The 21478-nt window shown below is 42.4% G+C and overlaps 2 protein-coding genes across 2 annotated transcripts in view; one reads left to right on the top strand and one right to left on the bottom strand.

Moving 5' to 3' along the window:
* Hph (HIF prolyl hydroxylase) overlaps positions 1-13000 on the top strand; it is a 35593-nt gene extending 22593 nt beyond the window's left edge. Inside the window, exons 5-6 of the mRNA XM_065217181.1 lie at positions 11644-11783; positions 11848-13000. Of these exons, the coding sequence (XP_065073253.1) occupies positions 11644-11783; positions 11848-12064 (357 nt within the window). The 3' untranslated portion in view covers positions 12065-13000. The remainder of the gene's footprint in view (positions 1-11643; positions 11784-11847) is intronic.
* Positions 13001-13162: 162 nt separating this feature from the next.
* DNApol-epsilon58 (DNA polymerase epsilon subunit 2) lies at positions 13163-21450 on the bottom strand. The gene is made up of 4 exons (XM_065217199.1): positions 21325-21450; positions 14456-14906; positions 13631-14398; positions 13163-13560 (listed from the first exon to the last, which is right to left on the bottom strand). Exons 1-4 carry the CDS (start codon positions 21393-21395, stop codon positions 13300-13302), a joined length of 1551 nt encoding a protein of 516 aa, XP_065073271.1. The 5' UTR covers positions 21396-21450; the 3' UTR covers positions 13163-13299.
* Positions 21451-21478: the final 28 nt, after the last annotated feature.

The raw sequence follows: 21478 nt of genomic DNA, 5'->3' as shown, positions 1-21478 counted from the left end.
TCTGAGACATCTTCAGATTAATAAAGACAGTGGTGCTCAACTGAAGACATATGGCGGGCCATATTGCATGTTTTTACGTAAAGCGCGGGCCACACTCAGCACCGTAGTAAGGAGATGATGAAAACGACCAAGGGGAGACAAGCTAAAGGGACAATTAAAAGTTGTTTTTATTTAGCGATTTTCCTCCTAATTCATTGCATCAATAACAAATTATTGTTTTTAGATCTTGAAAAAAAAAATCATATCACATATCATTAAAAATATTGTTTCTATAAAACTGTAACAGATCATATGAGCTCTAAAATTAAGTTAATATTTTGAAGTTGGATATCTCTAAAGATTTCCAAGGTCTCATTGAGACTTAAGAAGTTTTCTGAGCTACATATTCATGAAAATTATCCGAAGGCTGCTATGCTGAACGCCAAACACGGTTGAATTTTTGGTAAGTGAAAGATTGTATTAATACATTTTTTTTTGAAACCATGAGCTCGAAAAAAGTTGAGAATCTGTCTTGAACTTGGATGAATTTACAGGAAAAAATTAAGATTGAATTCCTGTGGACTTCTGGAAAGTATTCTTATGGAATTCCGAGAGGACTAGAAAGTGATTCTGAAAAGAAATTGAAAGGCTTCGTGAGGAAAGCTTCAGGAAAATTTAAAGGAGGTATTACATGGGAATTCCGAGGCACTGTCCAGAAGAATTTCAGAGAATCTGTCCAGAAGAATTTCAGAAGCACTAAAAAAAATCAGAGGACAATTAAAAAAATATCCAAAACCCCACAACTCCAAATAAATTCTGACAAGAGTACAAAAGCAATGCTTCTGAGGAGTTCTGACATTGATTTCAAAAGAATTGTAATTAGAATTCGAATGGAATCTGTGACTGAAGTTGATTCATTTCCAATATTTTCCGACAGCGTCAAGGAGAGGTTGTTTAGCAGTAGGTTGAGTTAAATATCATGGAAGTTCAAACTCACAGCATGTGGGAGTATTGAGGAGAGTTCAACAGAATTAAAAATATGTATAACGGAATTTTGGGGAAACTCCAACGGAAGCAAACTTATGGAAAATTCTAGAGGAATTTTGAAAAATTTATGGAAAATACGAAAGGAATTTTGAAAAATTTAGCCGGAATTCTGAAAATAACTCACAGGATAGTTTCAAATCCAATAGAGCTCTAATATGAAATCCAAGAATATCTTAATTTGATAAAAGTTTCATACGTTCCGCAGACTGAAAGCATTCTGTGGTTCGCATAAACTCACTAGGGGCCATTGGATGTGCACCACAGAATTAAGACCTTGTGTCAAAATACCTACTGGGACAAATACCTAGTCCAGGAGCCTTGTAAGACAACTTCAGAGGAATTGCGGGATACGTCCAAAGACCTTGGGCATGAACCACAACAGCCTTGAAGTAAAGTTTCAGATACCATGGTGTTACAACTGTCAAATTTGCCGCAAAGTATTACAACAAGGATCAATTGTGCGTGGCACTTAAAACACCAATTTGTAGACCAAGCATTAACCGTCAAACACTAGCTAATTGTTATTTTAAAAACAAACAAACGCTACTCTTCATTCAAAGCATCGTCATGAAAGCCGGTAACCACAAGTCGGACACAAGCTTGCATGCTAAGTGGCTCGCAAATTTGCATGCAAGGAAATAAAAAGCATATCAGGGGAAACATGTCAGAAGGGTATAACTCGAAACGTAAACAATGACTTTGAACGTCGATTTCTCTTGAATGACCATACACCCACGGAATCTGACTATACCAGCTCATTGAACAAACATTGCTCTGTCAGATGATTAAGTTAGTTTGAGTGGGTGTGTTGTCGTTCGTAAGAAACCGACGATCCAAGTCATTGTTTCGTTTCGAGTTAGACCCTTCGGACATGTTTCACCGCACTAGTTAGTATCATATTATGATACTAACTAGTGCGGTGAATTGGCGTTGACGGCGATTCTGCAGCCCTTTACATGGCGGACTTCGTACTATCTTTTTACTCCACTGAAAATTCCCATAAGAAACTGTCAATCTTTGCTAGAAGAGACGATTTTCCGGCGGTGCCGAGAACGCCAATAAACCATAAACAACAAAATGTGTGTGCGACTGAAGAGTTACGTCTATTTATCAGAGACGTAACCTTAAATTTTCCCGGAAGAGGCAATATCGATCGAGTTTTGAAAACAGCAGTTACGAAGTTCGTCCAGCTTTAATCAGTATATATAACAATTAAAAGTCTACAACTCCGTGAGCTCACAATTTCCCAAGAAAATAAGCATCATTAGCAGCAGAATGTGTCAATACAGATACGGATACGAATACGGAACAAACAAAGGCAAATCCCCAGACTGCACGCAGCCAGACGTCGAATTTCGGTATCTTCCATCGAAATCTTCCCCCGTATACGTACTCGTCCGGTATGTAGGTTGTGCTAATTTGGGAAACTCGCAGTGAGTACGTGACTAGCGTTGCGTTCTGAACTCCCGCTATCAGTCAGTGTCAGTTAGTAGCTATTTATCCGCACTCACCTGCTGCGGCTCAGTGTCAAATGAGAGATATCAAGTGCCCGTTACGCTACGGCACCGCCGCCGTTTTTAGAATAGATCTCCTCAACCACGAGAGTAGTGGTGGGACTGTCCGCCTTCAAGGTCTGTGATAAGAACGGAACTACTCGCGAACGAGTACATACATACAAAAGAGCCGGAATCTCACGCACGAGAGTCTGCGCTGAAACACGTGCTGCTCACGCAGTAGGCTGTTTTTTTTTTCGGTGCGTGCTTTTGTTCCTCTTTCTCGATTGAACCGGTCGAACCTGCCTACCGGTAGGCAGGCAGATGGTCAAGCCTTTTTTCCGTCAATATATTTGTTTTGCTGACCTTGCTCAAGTTCAACGGCATTTTAGGGGTTTGCTCTTTCGGTTTCTTCGGGCGAATAATCATCCTCTTCTGCCGATTTTCGTGTGCTATTATTGTTTACATTTGCTTTTTTCGATCTGCTGCGTTGTTCCACGTGCGTCCATTGTTGATTTTGGATTCTCTTGATTGCATTACCTAGCGATAGTGAGGGTATTTTTTTGTTTGTTTACACGATCATATCGGTTCGCTGTAATTGTTTAATTGGTAGCTGATAAATTGGACACTGATTCCGGGGGGTCCTTCCCCCTATATAGAGAAGAGGAGTCATAAAAGCAAAATTGATGTCATTTTGATTCGCGTGTTCCGGCACGTACGCCACCATGGCATGCTTTTGTTGGTTTCGAAGACTTTGACCTACCTCAAAGAAGACGGAAGAAAAGTAGAACCCCGCCTACTACGGACTAGACCGGTTGGACTGGAGAAAACGTGCGCATTGATGTGTTGTTGCTTCTTTCTTCGTCGCTATGTTATGAGAGCCGTTTTCGTTCTCTTTTTTCAGCTAACAGTCCGAATCGCAAATTTAAATCTGTTTTTTATTATAATAACCGTTTGCGCGTATCTTCATACTTCACAATTGTTAACTTTAGCGTTGGATTTCTCCAAATGGTTTTAGTTTTGATGCTTAGAACTCTTTGATTTGCTTCCAATTAAATATATCAAGCTAAAACAATGCATAATTCGCTTACTGAACCGTTTCTTGTCGTGTTTGCCATATAAAATGCTAGACTAGATAATAGCTGGATTCATCGATCTGTGTGCTGAAATTAGCTGGGAATGTCCTAATGTCTTAATGCAAAGAGAAAGTCGACGAAGAGAATCTGTCAATGTTAGGATCTTAGAACTTAGGACCTAATGCATTGATATACTTTCTTCAGAGGGCGGCTTCTCGTGAGTTGAAACTCACCCACGCCAAGGAACTATTCAGGGTGACCAGCGAACCGGGAAATGACCAAAAATTTGAAAAGTAACCGGGAGAACCGGGAAAAATCTATAATCCTATGTTATACACTTAATTGCCACCCACATTTGATCCGTTTGCGTTGTTTAGACATAAATTTGACAGTTAGACTATAAAGCAGTGCACAGTCCCTAACCTCACTTTGGCAACGAATGGGAGCCAAAACAAACCACCCAAAACTGTCGAAATTTACGGGTGAGAGAAGAGTGCAGCAAATCTTCGTGCACTGATATATCAAGCCTAACATTGCATTAGGTCCTAAGTAACATCTCTTCGTCGACTTTCTCTTTGTATCCCCACGGCCATGTAAAGACAGTCTCATGTATTTTCAGCACACAGATCGATAAAAGAAGCTTTTGTCTAGCATCTAATACGACTAAAACAACAAGAAACAGTCATGTGCTCAAGTTATTAACGAAAGAGAAAGTCGACAAAGAGAATCGGTCAATGTTACTTAGGACCTAATGCAATGTTCAGCTTTATAGATTTACCAACCAGGGACCTGACTAGAGGCCATGTTTTTGATGCTGTCATCTGCTCTTGTCTTACTGCTTATAACACGATTTTCCGTCCCTTTCCACCATGTCAGGTGGGCCATATTTATATGAGTTGCCTACTGTCAAACGTATAGGATTGTTATAGGGATGTCAACCCCCTGGCCGCAACGCGTCTGATCCGGTTCTAATTAAAGCACTGTAGTAAAAGTACACACTTAATCTAGCTTGATAAAATCTCCAAAAGCCGATTACCTCAGCATTTCCTTTAGCTGATATCTCTTCAAAATATCTGTTTGTTAGCTGATATCTCAGCAAAATGTTATTTGTTAGCTGAGTCTCGGCAAATGTTTTACTGAATCTCAGCAAAATATATTGCAGAACTGCTAGGCTGTTGGAATATCGGCGATAAATTTTAAGTGTGTCACCACAAAGCTGAAAAAAGATGTTCCAATCGAGCAAAGCAGTGCATTTTGACGGTTCGATTGGAACCACTTTTGACAGACGTCCAAACTTTTACTTAAAGGTCTTTAGTTCTACTGTTTTTTTTTTGGCTTTTACAACCTGTTAGAACAAAATCATGTACATTTAGGAATTCTAAGATTGGCATATACGAGTGTCAATTTCAGGGTGAACTGGGAAATCTGGAAAAGCCTGGAATTCGATGTAAGCCGTAAATTTCGATACTTCATCTGTTTTTCGAAAAAGAAATCTTGAACCATTGAAACATTTCAAGATTCTTGGACTGGACTAAATTTTTAGGATACACACTAAGAAATACCTAATTTTACACGTGAGGGTCTGTTCATAAACTACGTAGACAGTTTAGGGGGGGGGGGGGGGTTGGCAATTGTGCACGGTCCATACAGATTTAAAAAATTTTGTATGGAAAATTGTCTACGCAGGGGGGGGGGGTCAAGACTCCCAAAAAAACTGTAGCCCCTGACGGAATCCATCTTTGACATAAAGGAAGAGACGTAAACAAACATGTCACATAAAATTAAGTGTTCCGAGGCTGAAAAGTTCGTTACTCGACGAAAAGTACGTTTGATTGAGCTGAATTCGCGTCTCTTATGACTCAATTTTGTGTCAAAATTTACGCTCATATATGTCAGTCTCAGAGCACCTAAATTTACATGAGTTTTTTTCTAAGTGTGTACCACAGACAAAGAGTCATAACATATTGAATATTTCTCACTGTAAAACATCGTTGCTTAAAAATTACCGCCATCTGTTGAGTACACTGTGGTGGGTAGTATGCCGAACAGATGGCGGTAGTGTGTAAACGTCTAACGCAAGGGAATTGACTATGGTGGCGGTACTACCAACTACGTTACTTTTAAATTGTCCGTTAAATGCTTGTTCGATGAACAACTTGCGAGTGTTATGTCTGTTTGTCTGTGTGTGTTCTGTTACTTTGAAGAACTATAATAGAACTATAACTTTCTTTAATATAAGAGAATTTTAGAATTTTAGAAACTTTAAAGTAATTTTGAGAAGAGTTTAGCATTAATTTCAGCGATAACATCAAGGTATTTCAGAAAAAAAATAAAAGGAGTTTTGGAAAGAACTCTAAGAGCGGTCAGACTTTAACTTCAAGTCACTTTTGTGATTGCCCAAGTAACCATAGGCACGTTATTTCGCCTTTTTGGCTATATACGGGCCTCATCAGAACTTACAAACACTGGTATAGCCGTTGTTCAGCTGTATATAGCCAAAAAGGCGAAATAACGTGCCTATGGTTACTTGGGTGCTTCCATTTATGACCTGGAATCTCCGGGAATTATCCTTAAATTCAGGGAAATATTTCTCAATCCTTATTCATACCTGTATTACAAACTATAATTGTATCACCAATCATATAGCAAAGTGAAACAACGCATTTTTGAAACAGGCTTAGACTTGAACTGTTTAAATCAAGGGAAACGTTCTTGAACTAGAAACATTTTTTAAAGCTTCAAGACATGGACCATTCCTTCAAGATTCTGTGACGCATTTCAGTTTCAAGGTTTCGTATTTGAGAAAGTTTTGAAGATTGCGGACGTAGCTTTCTAGTAAAATCCATGGATCATTTGAGTTTCGACGAATTCTTGACTTTACATATTTCCAATATTTTAAACCAGAAAGCTTTGCAAGGTTTCGTGTACCCTCTACTTTTTTGAATTTTGAATTTAGTTTTGTCAATTTATCGGATCTCTATCGGCTTGGAAAAAGCTTAATTAGGATCTTGGAATATGAAAAACAAAATTATGTCTCAGAGTAAAACAAACTTTCGAATCAAGATCCTGGATTTAAAAAAGAAGCGAAATAACGGGCTTTGAAATATTAAAAATATTCCAGACATAGCAACATCTCAAGCTTGGAACAAGTTTAAAGATTTTCGCACATGTAAAGATTTCAAATCCCATTTTTTTTCAGTCCAGCAGCCGAAGAGAAAGAAATTTCTACATAAAGGGTGTCCACAGTCAAATTGCATCACTTTAACAAAACTGTAACATTTTGCTCTTTGGGTTAATTTTGATAAAATTTTGGGTGAGTTGGCCTCAGCGTGTAATGTTTACACTGCGTGAGTTTCATTGTTAAATTTCTAGTAGTTTTGTAAATGGAGTCGAAGGAGCAGCGCGTGCTCGCACCGACCCATCGGAAAGATGTTGGGAATCCAACAATCTACTGTTTCTCGTGTCATAAAACGTTTAACTGTCGATCGGAAGCAAGTGAGTGCAAGAAAAAGTGTTCCGTACTGCGTTGAAAATCACAAGCGAGGGGTTGCTCCCTTCAAACGCAAAGCCAACTATTCCGTTCGGGATGTCGCGAAAAAACTGCACCTGACAAAAAGTTTCGTGCAGAAAGCCAAGAAACAAGCTGCTGTATCATGGACGATGAAACATATGTAAAAGCGGACTTTAACAAATTCCGGGAAACCAGTATGTGACTGCCAAAGACAAGTTCGTTTTACCAGAGTCCCTCAGGAAACAGCAAGTGGAGTTGCGGTCGATCCGAGGGGGGCGACACATCTAAATCTCAAGTTTAGATGCTTATCAAATCTCCCACTAGCGAATCAATCTTCGAAAAATCTTCTTTCATTTTTCGCATCTACTTGCATCGCGCATCATCTTTTTACAGGAAATCTTCAGAATCGCCGTCAATCTTCTTTCTATCTACTCAGCGTGCGTGCAGCTAGCCACAGCAAAACACAATCTTTCCTGCATCGTAGATAGAGTCGTCCCCCTCGGGTCGATCGCAGGATAATGGGCTATAATGAAGCACGAACTCCGTAAGCATCCTAAAATTGTCACTACAGAGCAGGAAATTATGGTGAAAGCAGAAAAAAATGTCGTTTCAACCGTTGTACAAAACCTTATGGGTGGAATTAAGAAGAAAGTTCGGGCATTTGGATTTGGTGAAAAAATATAGTGAAATAAAGATACGTAAACCAAGTTTATAGATAGTCTTACATTCTCTGAAAAGTTCATGACAATTGGTTGAGAGACTTATTTTTGGCGAGTCCTTCTAAGTGATAAACTGTGGACACTAGACTGATGTAAAATTTGAAATTGACGCTCCACAGTGTTCAAACGGTTTCAAATCGGCTTCTGATTAGCCTCCCAGAATTTAGACCCATTAGATAAGAACCTGAATTGGCACAAACTATTTGAAGTTTATATGGAAATGACTATGGGAAAACACAACTTTTTGTTCATTGTCTTCTTCTCTTTTTCCATATCGCACTTTTAAAAGGTTCCATAGCTATTCTTATGGGAATCTTTATGAGCTACAACTTAGCAGGAAATCGTTTTTCAGCCAAACGTCAAATTAAATAGTTATTAATTGTTTAAGAGAAGAGATTGATAATCTTATGGCAAGATTAAGCAACTGTATTGTGGGCAACACTGTATTCTGCAGTGTGACATAGTAGCCATAAACACCAATGTTGCCTGCTGAACAGTTGATTGAGCATAATCATAAGACATCAGTGACTTGAATCATTTATAATTTTTGTTCCTTACATTTGATCGGAAAGTGGTCGTGAACAAAGTTGTTGTTTATTGATTTATTTGATAAGGCTCAAACGAATTAACTTTACAGAGCCGAGGATTCTTGGTCACTATACAATACATCTTAAAACTATAGTCAAAAGGTACAACACAATAAACACGTTATCTTCCGCTATCCAACAAGCCTCCTCCATCAGAACTGCAGCCGCTTCCAGTGGTTTGATTGTATGGCAGTTACGCCAACGAAGGTCAGAGTGCTTCCATTGCAGGAATGGACACAAAACGTGGTCAGCTCTCAAACACTCATCACTAAACGGTTGCTTTCCAAAGTCGACGACGCATCGACCGAAAGAACTGCTGATGAAAAACAATGATGAGGGCCACACAATGGTTGCTGCCGAGAAAACAGACGATCACGTGGCACACATCGAGAGTGGCCTGCTTTTGTCGACAGCCGAGTAAACACTGCCTTGAACCAAGTTGTAGCTGAGAAAATTTTCAACAAGCTCAGCTATCATTTTCTAAAGTAGAGTGAATTGGTGAATTTTGAGATCGATATGAACCGAAATTATGGTTTCTTCATAATAATTCCCATATAAACTTCAAATGGTTTGTGCCTAGTCAGTTTCTCACTAAATGAGTTCAAATTTTAGGAGGCTAATCAGGGCCCAATTTGGAGCGAAAATTTCAAATTTTGCATCAGTCTAGTGGACACCCTTTATGACAGTTAAGTTTGCCTTACGAATAATGCACAGAGGATTCAACTCTTACAAATTCCCGTTGAATGCTCCTTGAAATTCCTTCCGATTTGCTTTACAATTCACTAGAATTGGACTCATAATCCACAAATAGTCTCTTCAGAATTACCCTAGAAATCAGCTGTAGCTTTCCTTAGAATTTTCTTTAAATACTTCCTAAAATTACCTGAAATTTGTAGTCAAATTCCATTGTAAATCTCCCCAGAAATCCGTTACAATTATCTCTAGAATTACTCTGCGTTTCTCCTCTACTGATTTGGCATTCTCATCTTAATTCTATAGCCAATGCATTGAATTGTTAGAATCCTAAAATGTTGTCCTATTCCAAGAGCCATGATCCCTTTTTTTAATCTGAGATTTTTTAAGTAGGCCTTATTCAAGTAACAAATCTCACAAAATTCAAGAATGTAAAATACTGTTGTTGCGTCAAAAATAATCTTTCAAAAAATCTTAATCCGAGAATTCCAATGTTATTCAGTAGATTACGTTGTTTCTTAATAAAATATGGAGGGGGTTTGCACGGTTTTCTGCATTTAAATTACTAAAATCAATCATGCAGGTATTCCCTTTTTACCATATTTAGCTCTCTGAAGCTGAAACCGGGAAAAATAGGCCCCCGGTAAATACCGAGAATTTAATATCATAAAATCAGTGGCCACCCTGTATCAAGAAAACTGGCAACTTTCGTTTTCTGATACGAACACTATGAGACAGGCACAATCGCGTCATCTGCCGCTCAAAGGTAAATGCTCTGAATGGATTTGATAGCAAAGATTCTAGCTTCAGGAGAGCGGTTTGTGTATCTGCTCATTTTTCCATGCGATGCCTTCCACCTTCACTCAAGAGGTAACTCTAAGACTAGAAGGTCCCGAAGAAACGTGCTCAACTTTTTGGCTCAGCTCTGGTACTCTCTTCGGTCCCAAGCTAATCGATTCACCCTTCGAAACATAGGAAAATCCACGAACCCCTCATCTTATCTGTCAAACTTTCATAGCGAATCAAAACAAACATTGTGTAGTACTAGAATTTCGACTAAAATGGGGTACGTTAATCGTTTGCTTGGGACCAATAGGCTAGTCAAGTAGTGAGCCAATTTAAAATCGTTAGTTTCGTATTGATTGTTGGTGCTACTGAATCTGCCGCTTGGAGTGATTTGAGATTTGGGCGTAATTGCTTGTGTAAACAAAGACGTCTATTGCTGATTTCTCTTGAATTAAAGCTAAATCACACGAACAATCTATACCATATGATAGAGGAATCATTCCTCTACCTCATAGCGTTATTAGTTTTCGAGATTGAGCTTTAATTCGCGAAAAATCAGTGATTGACGTGTTTGTTTACAAATTCAATTACGCCCAAATCTCGAATCACTCCGGTTATGTCTTGATGTCGTGTCTTAAGCTTGTCGAATTTCGCTCGTTGGGCTATCTTTAAGCGGGCTACGTTTTAGTTGGGCTCCCGTCCCGTTAGTTGGGCTGACTGCCTAAATCGAAGTCAAACGTCATTTCTGACAGTGCTGATTCGATTTCGAGGGGCTCATGGATGAACAATTTGGGAAGTTGCTAAAAGATTTTGATGATAATAAACAACCATAATAAACAACCAATTTTAAGGTTGACAGCTCTTAGTGGGCTATGGGTTTGTTCCAACGAGCTAAAGTTGTCTGTATACGGTTTTCAATTTTTAAATCTGTTTTCTGTGGAACAGAATACAGTGCGGCTATACGCATCACTATATGGAATGAAGAAAAATCGACGTATTGAATTTACCAATCAGAGAAGAAAAAAACAATCAAAACATATTTGATGCTTACTGGAATCTATATCAAATCTGTCTCAATATCAATACATTTAAGATAATCTAAATCGAATTTCTTCAGCTCTTTTTCTAATTATTACATTGGCCTTTAAATCGTACTTGACCGTTTACAAGCATATCATCAACCTATAATCAGACAGATAAGCAGTGTTGACTCACCCCTCCAATCCATGGTCTTTCTCCGGAAGCGGCACGCCCCAGGTACCCTCTCTACCTCTACTCAAGAAACTCACGAATGGCGATGAAGGTGTGCAAAAGATTCCATCATCATCATCATCATCATCATGATCGGCGCAGGGTTCAAAACAGCGCAGTAGAATGTTTGTCTTTCTTTTCACGGCGATGAGCCTCGTGTGTTCGCGCACTCTTCACTTCTCTTTCTTCAGCCTTCCTTTTGTGCACACACTGCGGCACACTTCTTCCTGTGGCGCTGTTGAATGGCGAAAAAGTCACGTACGCCAAAAATGTGTACCGTGCAAATGCGCCTTACAATCTTAAATATTGACTTTCTGTGTTTTGTACATACTAAATACAAGGTGGGATTAATATCGAGTGCAGTCGGGAACAAGGTCGTTGTAAATGAAAATAGCGCAACGGGAATCCCCCCCCCCCACTCTGCCATCTGGTGATAACTAGTTCAACTCAGTTGCGTGGATGATAGATGTCGCTAAATCTTCAATTCTATTCCTTCCTCAGGCTATGGTCGCTTGCTATCCGGGTCACGGATCGCACTACGTCAAACACGTGGACAATCCCAACCGGGACGGCCGCTGCATCACCGCAATCTACTATCTCAATCTCAACTGGGACGTCCGGGCGAGTGGCGGTCTCTTGCGGTAAGTTTCCACATCACCTCGAATATGCTTTTTCACGATAACACGGCTCCATTGTCCATTGTAGAATCTTCCCGGAGGGCTGCAACGATCGGGTAGCCGACATCGAGCCCATCTTCGATCGGATTCTGTTCTTCTGGTCCGATCGCAGGAACCCCCACGAGGTGCAGCCGTCCCATCGGACGCGCTACGCCATCACGCTGTGGTATCTGGACGCCGAGGAACGGGAATCGGCTCGGTTGCGCTACCAGCGGGATTGCGAAAACCCACGGTTCAACGCATGAGTTTATTAGTTTGCTCGGACACGCCATCGCCTGCATTTCGGCAACAACGATGGTAAGTTACTGTAGTAGTTTGGATTGTTTACTCTTTTGTGTCTATGTAAAGTTACAAGTAAGGCAATAGAGTTTAGGCATTAATAGGCAATAAGAGAATGACACAAAAGTGCACGACTGTCGGTAGCACCGACGGGGAGCAAATTTACACTAATTCTACCACAGCGAAAAGATGAAGGCATGATGAGACAAAGTCGAATAATTTATTTAGCTAAAATATGATAATGAGAATGTGATATTGTATTAACGACTATGACGCAAAGTAACTGTTATTACCTGCATATATTTTTCAGCTAGTTTTTTGTTTTGTGTACTAGACGAACTACACGAGATGATAGCGCCAAGCAGTGTTTGTAGGGACTTATACTAAAGAGAACGCAACTTGCAAAGTTAGTCAAATATTAGCTTTTAGAAACCGAACTGTTGCAAACAGTTGCGCCATCTTCGCTCCTCTACACTGAAAAAAAAAAACATCATCGAATAGAACGGTTGGAGGAGCACTGAAAAAAAAAAATCGATCAAATTAAATGGCAAGTTACATCCAAGTATGCTTATAGATAGGATAGGTAGGTAGGTAGACAAAAAAAAACATTGCGTCACTTCTTCGTGCATATTTTGGTCGAGTTCCGACCTTTTCTTCTGATCCTAGATCTTGACTTTTTGGCTATTTTTTTAAATAAGAAAACAAGAAAGTAAATTAGCGAAGAAGTGCTTTTGGGCTGATCAAAACCTTTTTTCCAATCACAAATTCGGCAATCGAAAGTCAATGCAAAACATACAGCAAAAAAAACACATTAGAACGGGTATAAAATGGAAGATGGGAATTTGCCAATAACAGAAAGATTTTGAAAGTTTGAATAAACAGTTTTTAAGTCCTGAGATGAAGTCGGGGGTGGTATGTGGTTTTATGATCCGAAATTGTTCCTGGGACGAGTTGTGTGTTTTCACGTCAACCAAATGCATTGCAAAATTAGTTTTGAGGGGATCTTTCCTTGTTATCTACCGTTTGCGAAACTGTAAGTTGACAGCTTGCCAAGATTTGGATGTCTGTGCTAGAGAAATGAGTTAATCTAATTGAAATCGTTCAACTTTCAGTCGATTGAAATATAGATAAATTGAGATTTAGAATGATCACGGACGGTTTTATTCATAACCATCTGAGTCAAAACACACCCGCTTTTTTATCAGTCCGGAATCTGTGAATCCTCAACCGCCCGGCCGGACGGAATGTACACCTTGAAGGCAAACTTCGACTTTGGAAATGATCCGGTATTCATCACCGTACAGCTCTGTTCCGTCGTTTGGAAGCCTTGGCAGGGATCGCCAACCACGATCAAATCCGGCAGTGGATACAGAGACATGGCTGCGTCATAGTTCCAGTGCACGGGGAAGGCAATCGGATGCAGCGGTGCCAGCGTTCCTTGACTGATGAGTGTGCGTGAAAACTGCGGAACAAAATAAATCCATTCAATGGTCCATTTAATAAAGCACAAAACAAATAAAAACAAAACTCACATGATCCTCCAACTGCCCGCTCTGGGGAAAGTGGATCGTGTTGCGGCAAAGTTTCGTCACCAAATCCGCCCGGCAGACCACGATCTGTTGAGTGCAGTACTGCAACCGACATGGATTGGTGGCCAGCACGATTCTCGGATAGCGCTTCTTCAAATCTCCGATCAGGCATTCCGGAAGCGGTGCTCGTGGCAGGATGTTTGCTGCCATGGGATCCTCACTTGACGGTACCAATACCACATCGGTTTCTGCCTTAAGACACTCGCAGGCGGCCAGGATGTCACCCAGTGCCTGGAAGCGCCTCTTCAAAGCGTATGCATTTTCGTTCATCTTGGCAAATGGACCCATCAGCACTATGGCTCGGGGAGGGAAAGCATTGTAACCGGTTAAGAGCTGTTTAAGTTTGCTCATCACAGTCGGATCATCCAACCAGCAATCCGCCAAGAAAACGATGGTGTCATCTTCCTTTTTCTCCTCGAATTCAGCCAATTTCCTGGAATATTTAAGCAGATTCTTCGATCGCCCTCCCCACGTGTTGACGGTTCCGTAGAATGCCCGGCTGCTGGAGGCCAGCTCCGTTACCGGGAACCCCATCTCTTCGATCTTGAGCGTTCCGTCGCGGAACTTTCCGCAAGCCAGCACGAAGCAACCCTCGCAGAACAGTCCCGAGGAGTACACGGTTTCGCTGAGGTCGATCGGTACCACTCCCGTTGGGTCTTCCAAGTAGAATTTACCTTCGGTCAGTTGGGTTAATAGACCAAGGATGACGACCTGCAGGATGAGATTTTTGGTTAAGTCTTTTTAGAATTCGGTGGGATGGAAACCTACCTCATTCATCTTTGACGTCGACAGCAACGTTTCGATCTTCCTCAGGGTCAACCGTTTGACATTGTTGTTGGAGGTAATCTTACTAGAATTGAACATCTCGTGTCGACTGGTTTTCTGCCACAGCATCTGGTATCGATCGCGGATGTACTCCGACTTGGCATCCGGTCCCGGCAGTAGACTTCGGGGCCCACTGTCCGGAAGGAACTTTTTCTTCTCTTCGTTGTAACGGAACCGGGGTACGTCGAAGGCATTGATCACGCTGAAGATGGTTTCGTTGTCATCCAAGCCGGTGTTGTTCGCCTCCTTGATGGCCAGTTCGATGTGCTTCTTTTCGACCACCGGTTGCTCCAGGTTCTGGCCCTGCACGTGGCTGGCGATGTTGTGGAGCCATCGTTTGCGGTTCGCTTCCTCTAGGGGAGCGATCTGCTGGGCCAGGAAGATACTGGCTTCGCTGAGGAAAGAAATGGAAGAAAGGTGGTTTACTAAACAGAAACTTTTCAAATAATGGCCCTTATTACCGATGTCACTTCACGGTGAAGTGACAACTTATCACCCACGGTGAAGTGATTCCCATTTGATTTACACGGCAATCACTCCACCGCGAGTGACAACTGGTCACTTCACTTCGTTTTCACCGTGAAGTGCCACCCGTAATAAGGGCCAATTCATTTTGGAAATGTGTGTTATCAATAGTAGTAAGTTAGTAGTAGGCTACGACATTAGATACGTAAGCTCGGGCATCTGGAAGAGTGTTTCTTTACTACTAAATCCGATTCCGTGAAGTGAATTTAGAAGTTGGTTCCTGTTTCGGAGTACTACCACATCTGGTGAAAACTACAAGCCGTATTCGTTAGGTATGATTAATTTAACATCTATTTTGATAAATATATAGAACTAGACTAGCCAATACTTCGAAGGCAAGAAGCTGCTTCTGTTACGAAGAAGCAGATTCATCCGCTGCCGTAGAGCCGCTACATAGAAAAGAAATCAAGGCGTTTAGCCGTTGCGTGGAAGTAGGGAAAGGCTTGGAGCCTCTACGAAGGAGTAGGAAAGACATAAGCTACCGTTGCAATTTGTAGAAACCAGATTAGAAGAAAAAAGCTACCGAAACATCAAAGTCACCACCTACTGAGAATGGAAGGTTGGAACATCAGCCCGTTCAAATTTAACCATCTTCCAGAACCGCAGATTCGTAAAGAATGGTTGCGATTGAAGAGAAATTTTGAAGTGGTTGTTTAAAATTCAATTTACTACGCTCCTACAAATTATTGAACTATTCCACAAATGGTTTGGATGATACACGTCGTTAAGCAAAATAACCATTCAAATTTTATTAGGGAGCTCATCGCTGAAAATGAAAACAGTCCGTCAACTACTTTTTTTGGAACGGGCTCGAGAGACAACGTGAACCGTGTGATTGGAAGTGGTAACCCTAATAAACGGGTACCATACTCTAACGATATCATAGATGGTACGACTATCCCACATAAAGTTGGGATGATATCCCGAATTGGTGGTTAGGCGCTTCTTATGGTTATTGTTTATGCGGGAAGCCAGCAAACGGTTCTTGCTATCAATGTGGACAGAAGACTCAGTACGGGAATGGACGAACAGTCCAGCGCGTAGCAATGTGAGAAGTGTAGCAAGTTTGGTCACTTTGCACGCGTGTGCCGTTCTGTTTTGATCGTAGTTGGAAATGTACTTATCCGAAGGTTGATAGATTCTGGCAGCAGCAAGAATATTACACCAGTTGGCGAAGCATGCTAACGCAAGGAGTCAAAAGCTGGCAACCAAGGGACGTCCGAATACAGTTTTGCGAGGTTATGGTCGAGATGCAAAGCCGTTGGTTGTGTCTCATGTTTTTGAATCTGTGATCGCTGTCTGGAGATGGAGCAAATCGGAAGCAAGAAACAACCATATTCTAATTGAGAAAAGAAAAATCGAACGTCTTGTGAACAGTTTTGAACTCGTGACTTTTGTATTGTTAGACCATTGTCCATCCATCTAAGCAGGATTTCGCCCCATCGCGCTGACCTGCTGCATGGCCAAAGTCTTGGAGCGGATGGTCAACAGAAGGCTCAAGCAATACCTGGAGTCTAAGGGACTGCTTGAGCTGCTTGACCATCGACAGCACACCTTCAGGCAAGGGTACGGTACCTCCACCTACTTCGCCACTCTTGGAGAAGTCCTGAAGGAGGCACAGGACCAAGGCCATCATACGGAGATCGTCTCGCTGGACATCTCCAAAGCATTCAACAGAACGTGGACACCAGCAGTAATGAAGAAGTTAGCCGAATGGGGACTAAAAGGACGCATCCTACACTTCGTCCGAAACTTTCTGACCGACCGATCTTTTCGGGTGTCGGTCGGAAACGTCCAATCCAGAAGGTTCAGCGAAGAAACCGGAGTACCACAGGGTTCGGTGATCGCGGTCACCCTCTTCCTGGTGGCCATGAACGGGGTCTTCGACAAGCTACCCAAGAAGATATATATTTTCGTCTACGCGGATGACGTCCTCATTGTAACGGTGGGCCCCACCCTGCAGAGGACGAAATTAAGGGCGCAAGCGGCAGTCTCCTCGGTGGTCAGATGGGCTGACTCCGTTGGGTTCCAGCTTTCCGCCGGCAAGAGCGTGCGCTGCCATATATGCACCACCCGGCATCGGAACAACGGACAGCCCATCATGATCAAACAGCAAGCGATACCGACCAAAAACACAATAAGGGTCCTGGGAGTGCTCCTCGATCGGAACCTATCCCTCGAGCCGCACTTCCAACAGGTGAAGAAGGACTGTCGTAGTCGATCCAACCTGATGAAGACCATCTCCCGCCCCCACCGATCCAACAACCGTGAAATCCGCTTCCGAGTAGCCCGAGCCATCATCGACAGTCGCCTATTGTACGGCGTAGAACTAACGTGCCTTGCCGCCGAGAAAGCCGTCCAAATCTTGGAACCGGTCTACAACGGATACGTAAGAACAGTCTCCGGTCTCCTGCCCTCCACCCCGGCCGACGCCGCGTGCGTTGAAGCCGGTATTCTGCCTTTTCGGCTCATCTACACCGCAGCTACCGCTACCAAAGCCGCTGCCTTCCTCGCTAAAACGTCGGGAAACAGCAGGATCTTTCTCCTCGACGAGGCGAACCGACTCCTCCGCACGGTCGCCGACGTAGATCTCCCTCCAGTGGCCAGGGTCCACTGGCACGGAGACAAAAGTTGGCAATCACATCAGATCAGAATCGACAGCCGAATCAAGGACCGCTTCAGGGCAGGAGACAACTCACTGGCTTTGCGCCGGACAGTCGTCGAAACTCTCGGGGCGCACTATCAAGATCACGAAATCAGGTACACTGATGGCTCGCTCTCCAGCAGCGGAGTGGGAATGGGGGTTTCAGGAGATAGTTTGGTCGTCAGCAATTCACTTCCGGCCCTGTGCTCGGTGTTTTCCGCTGAGGCAGCGGCCGTCTTTCACGCAACCACCCTTCCGGCCAATCGGCCGATCCTCATCGTTACCGACTCACAAAGCGCAATAATGGCCCTAACCGATGAAGCACCAAAGCATCCGTGGATACAAGGGACGGTAACGCATGCGCCGCCCAACACCGTATACATGTGGGTACCCGGGCACTGTGGCATCCAGGGGAACGTGATCGCCGACCACCTCGCCGGCTCAGGCCCCATCGGACCCAGGTTCTCTGACAATGTTCCGTTCCAGGACATCAAGAAATGGATCAAGCGGACGGTTCGGAGAGCGTGGGACAACGAGTGGAGGAACAATCGAACTCACCAACTACGAAAAATCAAGGCGACCACCGATCCCTGGAAGGATCGACCGAGCCTCAAGGAGCAGCAAGTGGTGTCCAGGCTGCGCACCGGGCATAGCAGGGCCTCCCATAATTTCGGAGGAACACCGTTCCGGAGAACCTGCGAAACCTGCGGAGTGCCAGCCTCCGTAGAACACATCCTCATTAGAAACACTGGAATAAGAGACCAGCGGAGACACTGTTATGATTCCAATCGAACTGTCAAAAGCGGTTCCAATCTGCAATGTTTACAAATGGTTTGCTTCAATTAGGGAGGAGTATTAACATCGTTTAACAATCACTCATGAACTCGCTCATCGGTGCATTGGCGAAGTCACTCGCAAGCAGTTACAAATGCAAGTGAGGCCAGGATTGCTTTGATGTCTATCTTGTTGCCAAATTCATGTTTTTTTTTCTCCGCTGGTCTCTTATTCCAGTGTTTCTAATCCTCATCAACTGTGTGGAGCTCGAGGACCTTCGGGTTGCCTTCAGTCTGGAGGAAACCAGCATACGAAGTCTGCTTGGCGACGAGTTCCCGGCAGCAGACGCCCTCATCGCCTTCCTGAAGGAGGCGAATCTTTTTTACAACATTTGAGTGTTTTCTGTTTGTGCTTTTGAATTCGTTGGCCCTTTTGGTAGTGTTTTTACAATATTTTATATAATTAAGCTAAATGCCCACTTGCCAAGATTGGGATCCTCCTTTTGAGGTCCCAATTCTTTTTTGTAATTTTTAAAAGAGATGAACTAGCCTTAGGCTAAAAATCTCTCTAATAAAGGAGAAAAATCAGGAATGTGTTACAGTTGATGTTGATGAAATTGAAGACGCAACCCGCGATGATCCAGAGATAACAGCCGTAAGAGAATGTCTTCGGTCTGGCAGCTCGAGTAACCTATTAGCAAAATCGTTTGAATCTTTTCGGAATGAGTTGGGATTCATTGGAGACACCATGATCAGAGGAAATAAACTTGTTGTTCCTAAAGAGCTACGGCAATGCATGTTACAGCTTGCTCGCAAACGGCGTCCATTGACTTCATGGGTCTTCTTCCCTCTGGCGAATACTTATTTGTAGTTATTGACTACTTCAGTAGATACAAAGAGGTCGAAGTTACGACTCGCCTCGCATAACTGCTCATGAAACTGTTGAAGCTTAAGTAAATTTTTTACCCGTTTAGAATATCCTAGGAACGGCGCCGGTGGTGTAGTGGTAAGCGTGATTACCTCTCACCCCAGCAGGCCTGGGTTCAATCCCAGTCGGCGCCGCCGGGATGTTCTGAGGCATAACATCTCTGATCACGCCTTCCTTCGGATGGGAAGTAAAGCCGTTGGTCCCCGGTTCATGAGTTGATGGGTCGATAGGTAGGGTCCAGGTGTGGGAGCTGCCTTCCTGGCACGTCGGTAGCATTGGTGCTCAGCACGGAAAACAAGATCGACGGAAAAAAACAAACCAAAGGAAAAAAAAAAAAAGAATATCCTAGAAGCTAGAATTATCACACTCGACAACGCCAAGCAGCGCATTGGTAAGGAAATTGAAGATTACAGCAAAATAGGAAAATGGTAAGGAAGATCTCACTCCAGGGAATAAGCTATCGACGACTTTCAAGAGAACAAACTACACTGTTATAAATCGGTTGGGAACAGAGCTACAATAGAAGATCCAGATTCCGGAAGAACCTACGAAGGGAACTTGGTCATCTGAAGAAGGAACGAAAAAAACGCGACATCATCACTGCAGGAAACCTTGAACAACTCTGATGAATCTGGTTCTTTAGCAACCGGAAAATCTGAAGCCTTAGAAGAAGACTTTGCGGATTTAAAGCTGAGGAGTGTGAAGTTCCCATGTCTGGTATTGAGGCTTGAGACATTACAAAATGGAAGTCTCTGAGATGTGTAAAGGTTTTGTTATTTAATTGATTATAATACATCCTAAGGAAGATGTGCTATCGAGTCGAGGTACGACTTTAGATACGTAAGCTCGGATGGAATAAATGTTCTTAACGTTCCAAACACTTTTGATGTCACATCGTTGATCTGCGCATACCAGTTCAATTTTTTGTCCATTCGGAGTCCAAGGTTGACGACAGTAATTGAGAGAACAATCGGTTCTCCGCAGAACACAATTTGGCATGGCGCAATAATCGTGCCATCTTTCGAGAAAACTATGGCTTGAGACTTTTTCGGATTAGGGTAGAGAACGTTAGCCTTAGCCCAATGCTCGATTGCTGCCAGATCCTGATTGATAGTTGCAATCAGTCTTCTGATATCATCTGTATGCCCGGAAATGTAGATTTGAAGATCATCGGCGTACAGTTGGTATTCACACTTCAACTGTGACGGGAGGCTGTTTATATATAAGCTGAATAATAGTGCACTGAGGCATGATCCTTGCGGGGTGCCATCGGGTACCAGGCGCTCAGCAGATGTCTGGTTTCCAATTTGTACAGCTTGACTACGATTGCTAAGAAAAGCTGTAATCAATCCCCCTGCTTCATCTGAGAAATTAAATTCCGCCAGCAATTTATGTCTCAGCCGTTGATGGTCTACGCTGCTGAAAGCTAACGAAAAATCAACTAGGACCATAACGGTGCTGTGGTTTAGGTCTAGGTTGGAAGTCTAATTAGGAATGAATCGTAAGGTGACAAATATTTAATTCAAAGGTTTTTCTGATTGGATTGCGTGTCCAATGATTGCTAGGATCCAACCTTTAAATATTACTGGATCTGTTAAATATGGATATAAACAAATCTGAAAGCTGAACTTAATGGAAGCAGAATAAGAGCTTATTCAGGCAAAAACATACTTCATCAGCTAAAAATTAGCTTAATCAGCTCAAGTTGTTTGTTGTGCGTGCCTTTACTGACTAGGTTATTTTAGGGAGGGTGTTTAGATACTTAATTCAAATATTTATAGTTGTGCACAACATTGGGTTTTAAGTGCTTTTAATCACACCAGTTTTGCTCCAGTACTAGTATTACATGTTGTTATTGGTCACCAAATTGCAATATTTTACAATATGATACTTAACCACCTGGAGCTTGTTAATAATACTAAACACCTAAACACTCACTAACCTTCGTATCTGAAAACCGCTTATGGTGAATCGGGACACAATTTGCGCTTTTAGCTTTGGTATTTCACTCATTTTCAGCGGTATTTTCTCATAAAAATTGCTTAAAAAATACACGAACCAACGAAGAAACAACACTTTTGTTGATCTTTTTACAA

The sequence above is a fragment of the Ochlerotatus camptorhynchus genome, unplaced genomic scaffold (genome assembly GCF_037179485.1).
Source record: "Ochlerotatus camptorhynchus isolate MF236.1 unplaced genomic scaffold, CSIRO-AGI_Acam_v1.1 ptg000070l, whole genome shotgun sequence".
Classification (NCBI taxonomy): Eukaryota; Metazoa; Arthropoda; class Insecta; order Diptera; family Culicidae; genus Ochlerotatus; species Ochlerotatus camptorhynchus.
Note: the sequence above shows the minus strand (reverse complement) of the source record. Positions and strands in the feature narration are given on the sequence as shown.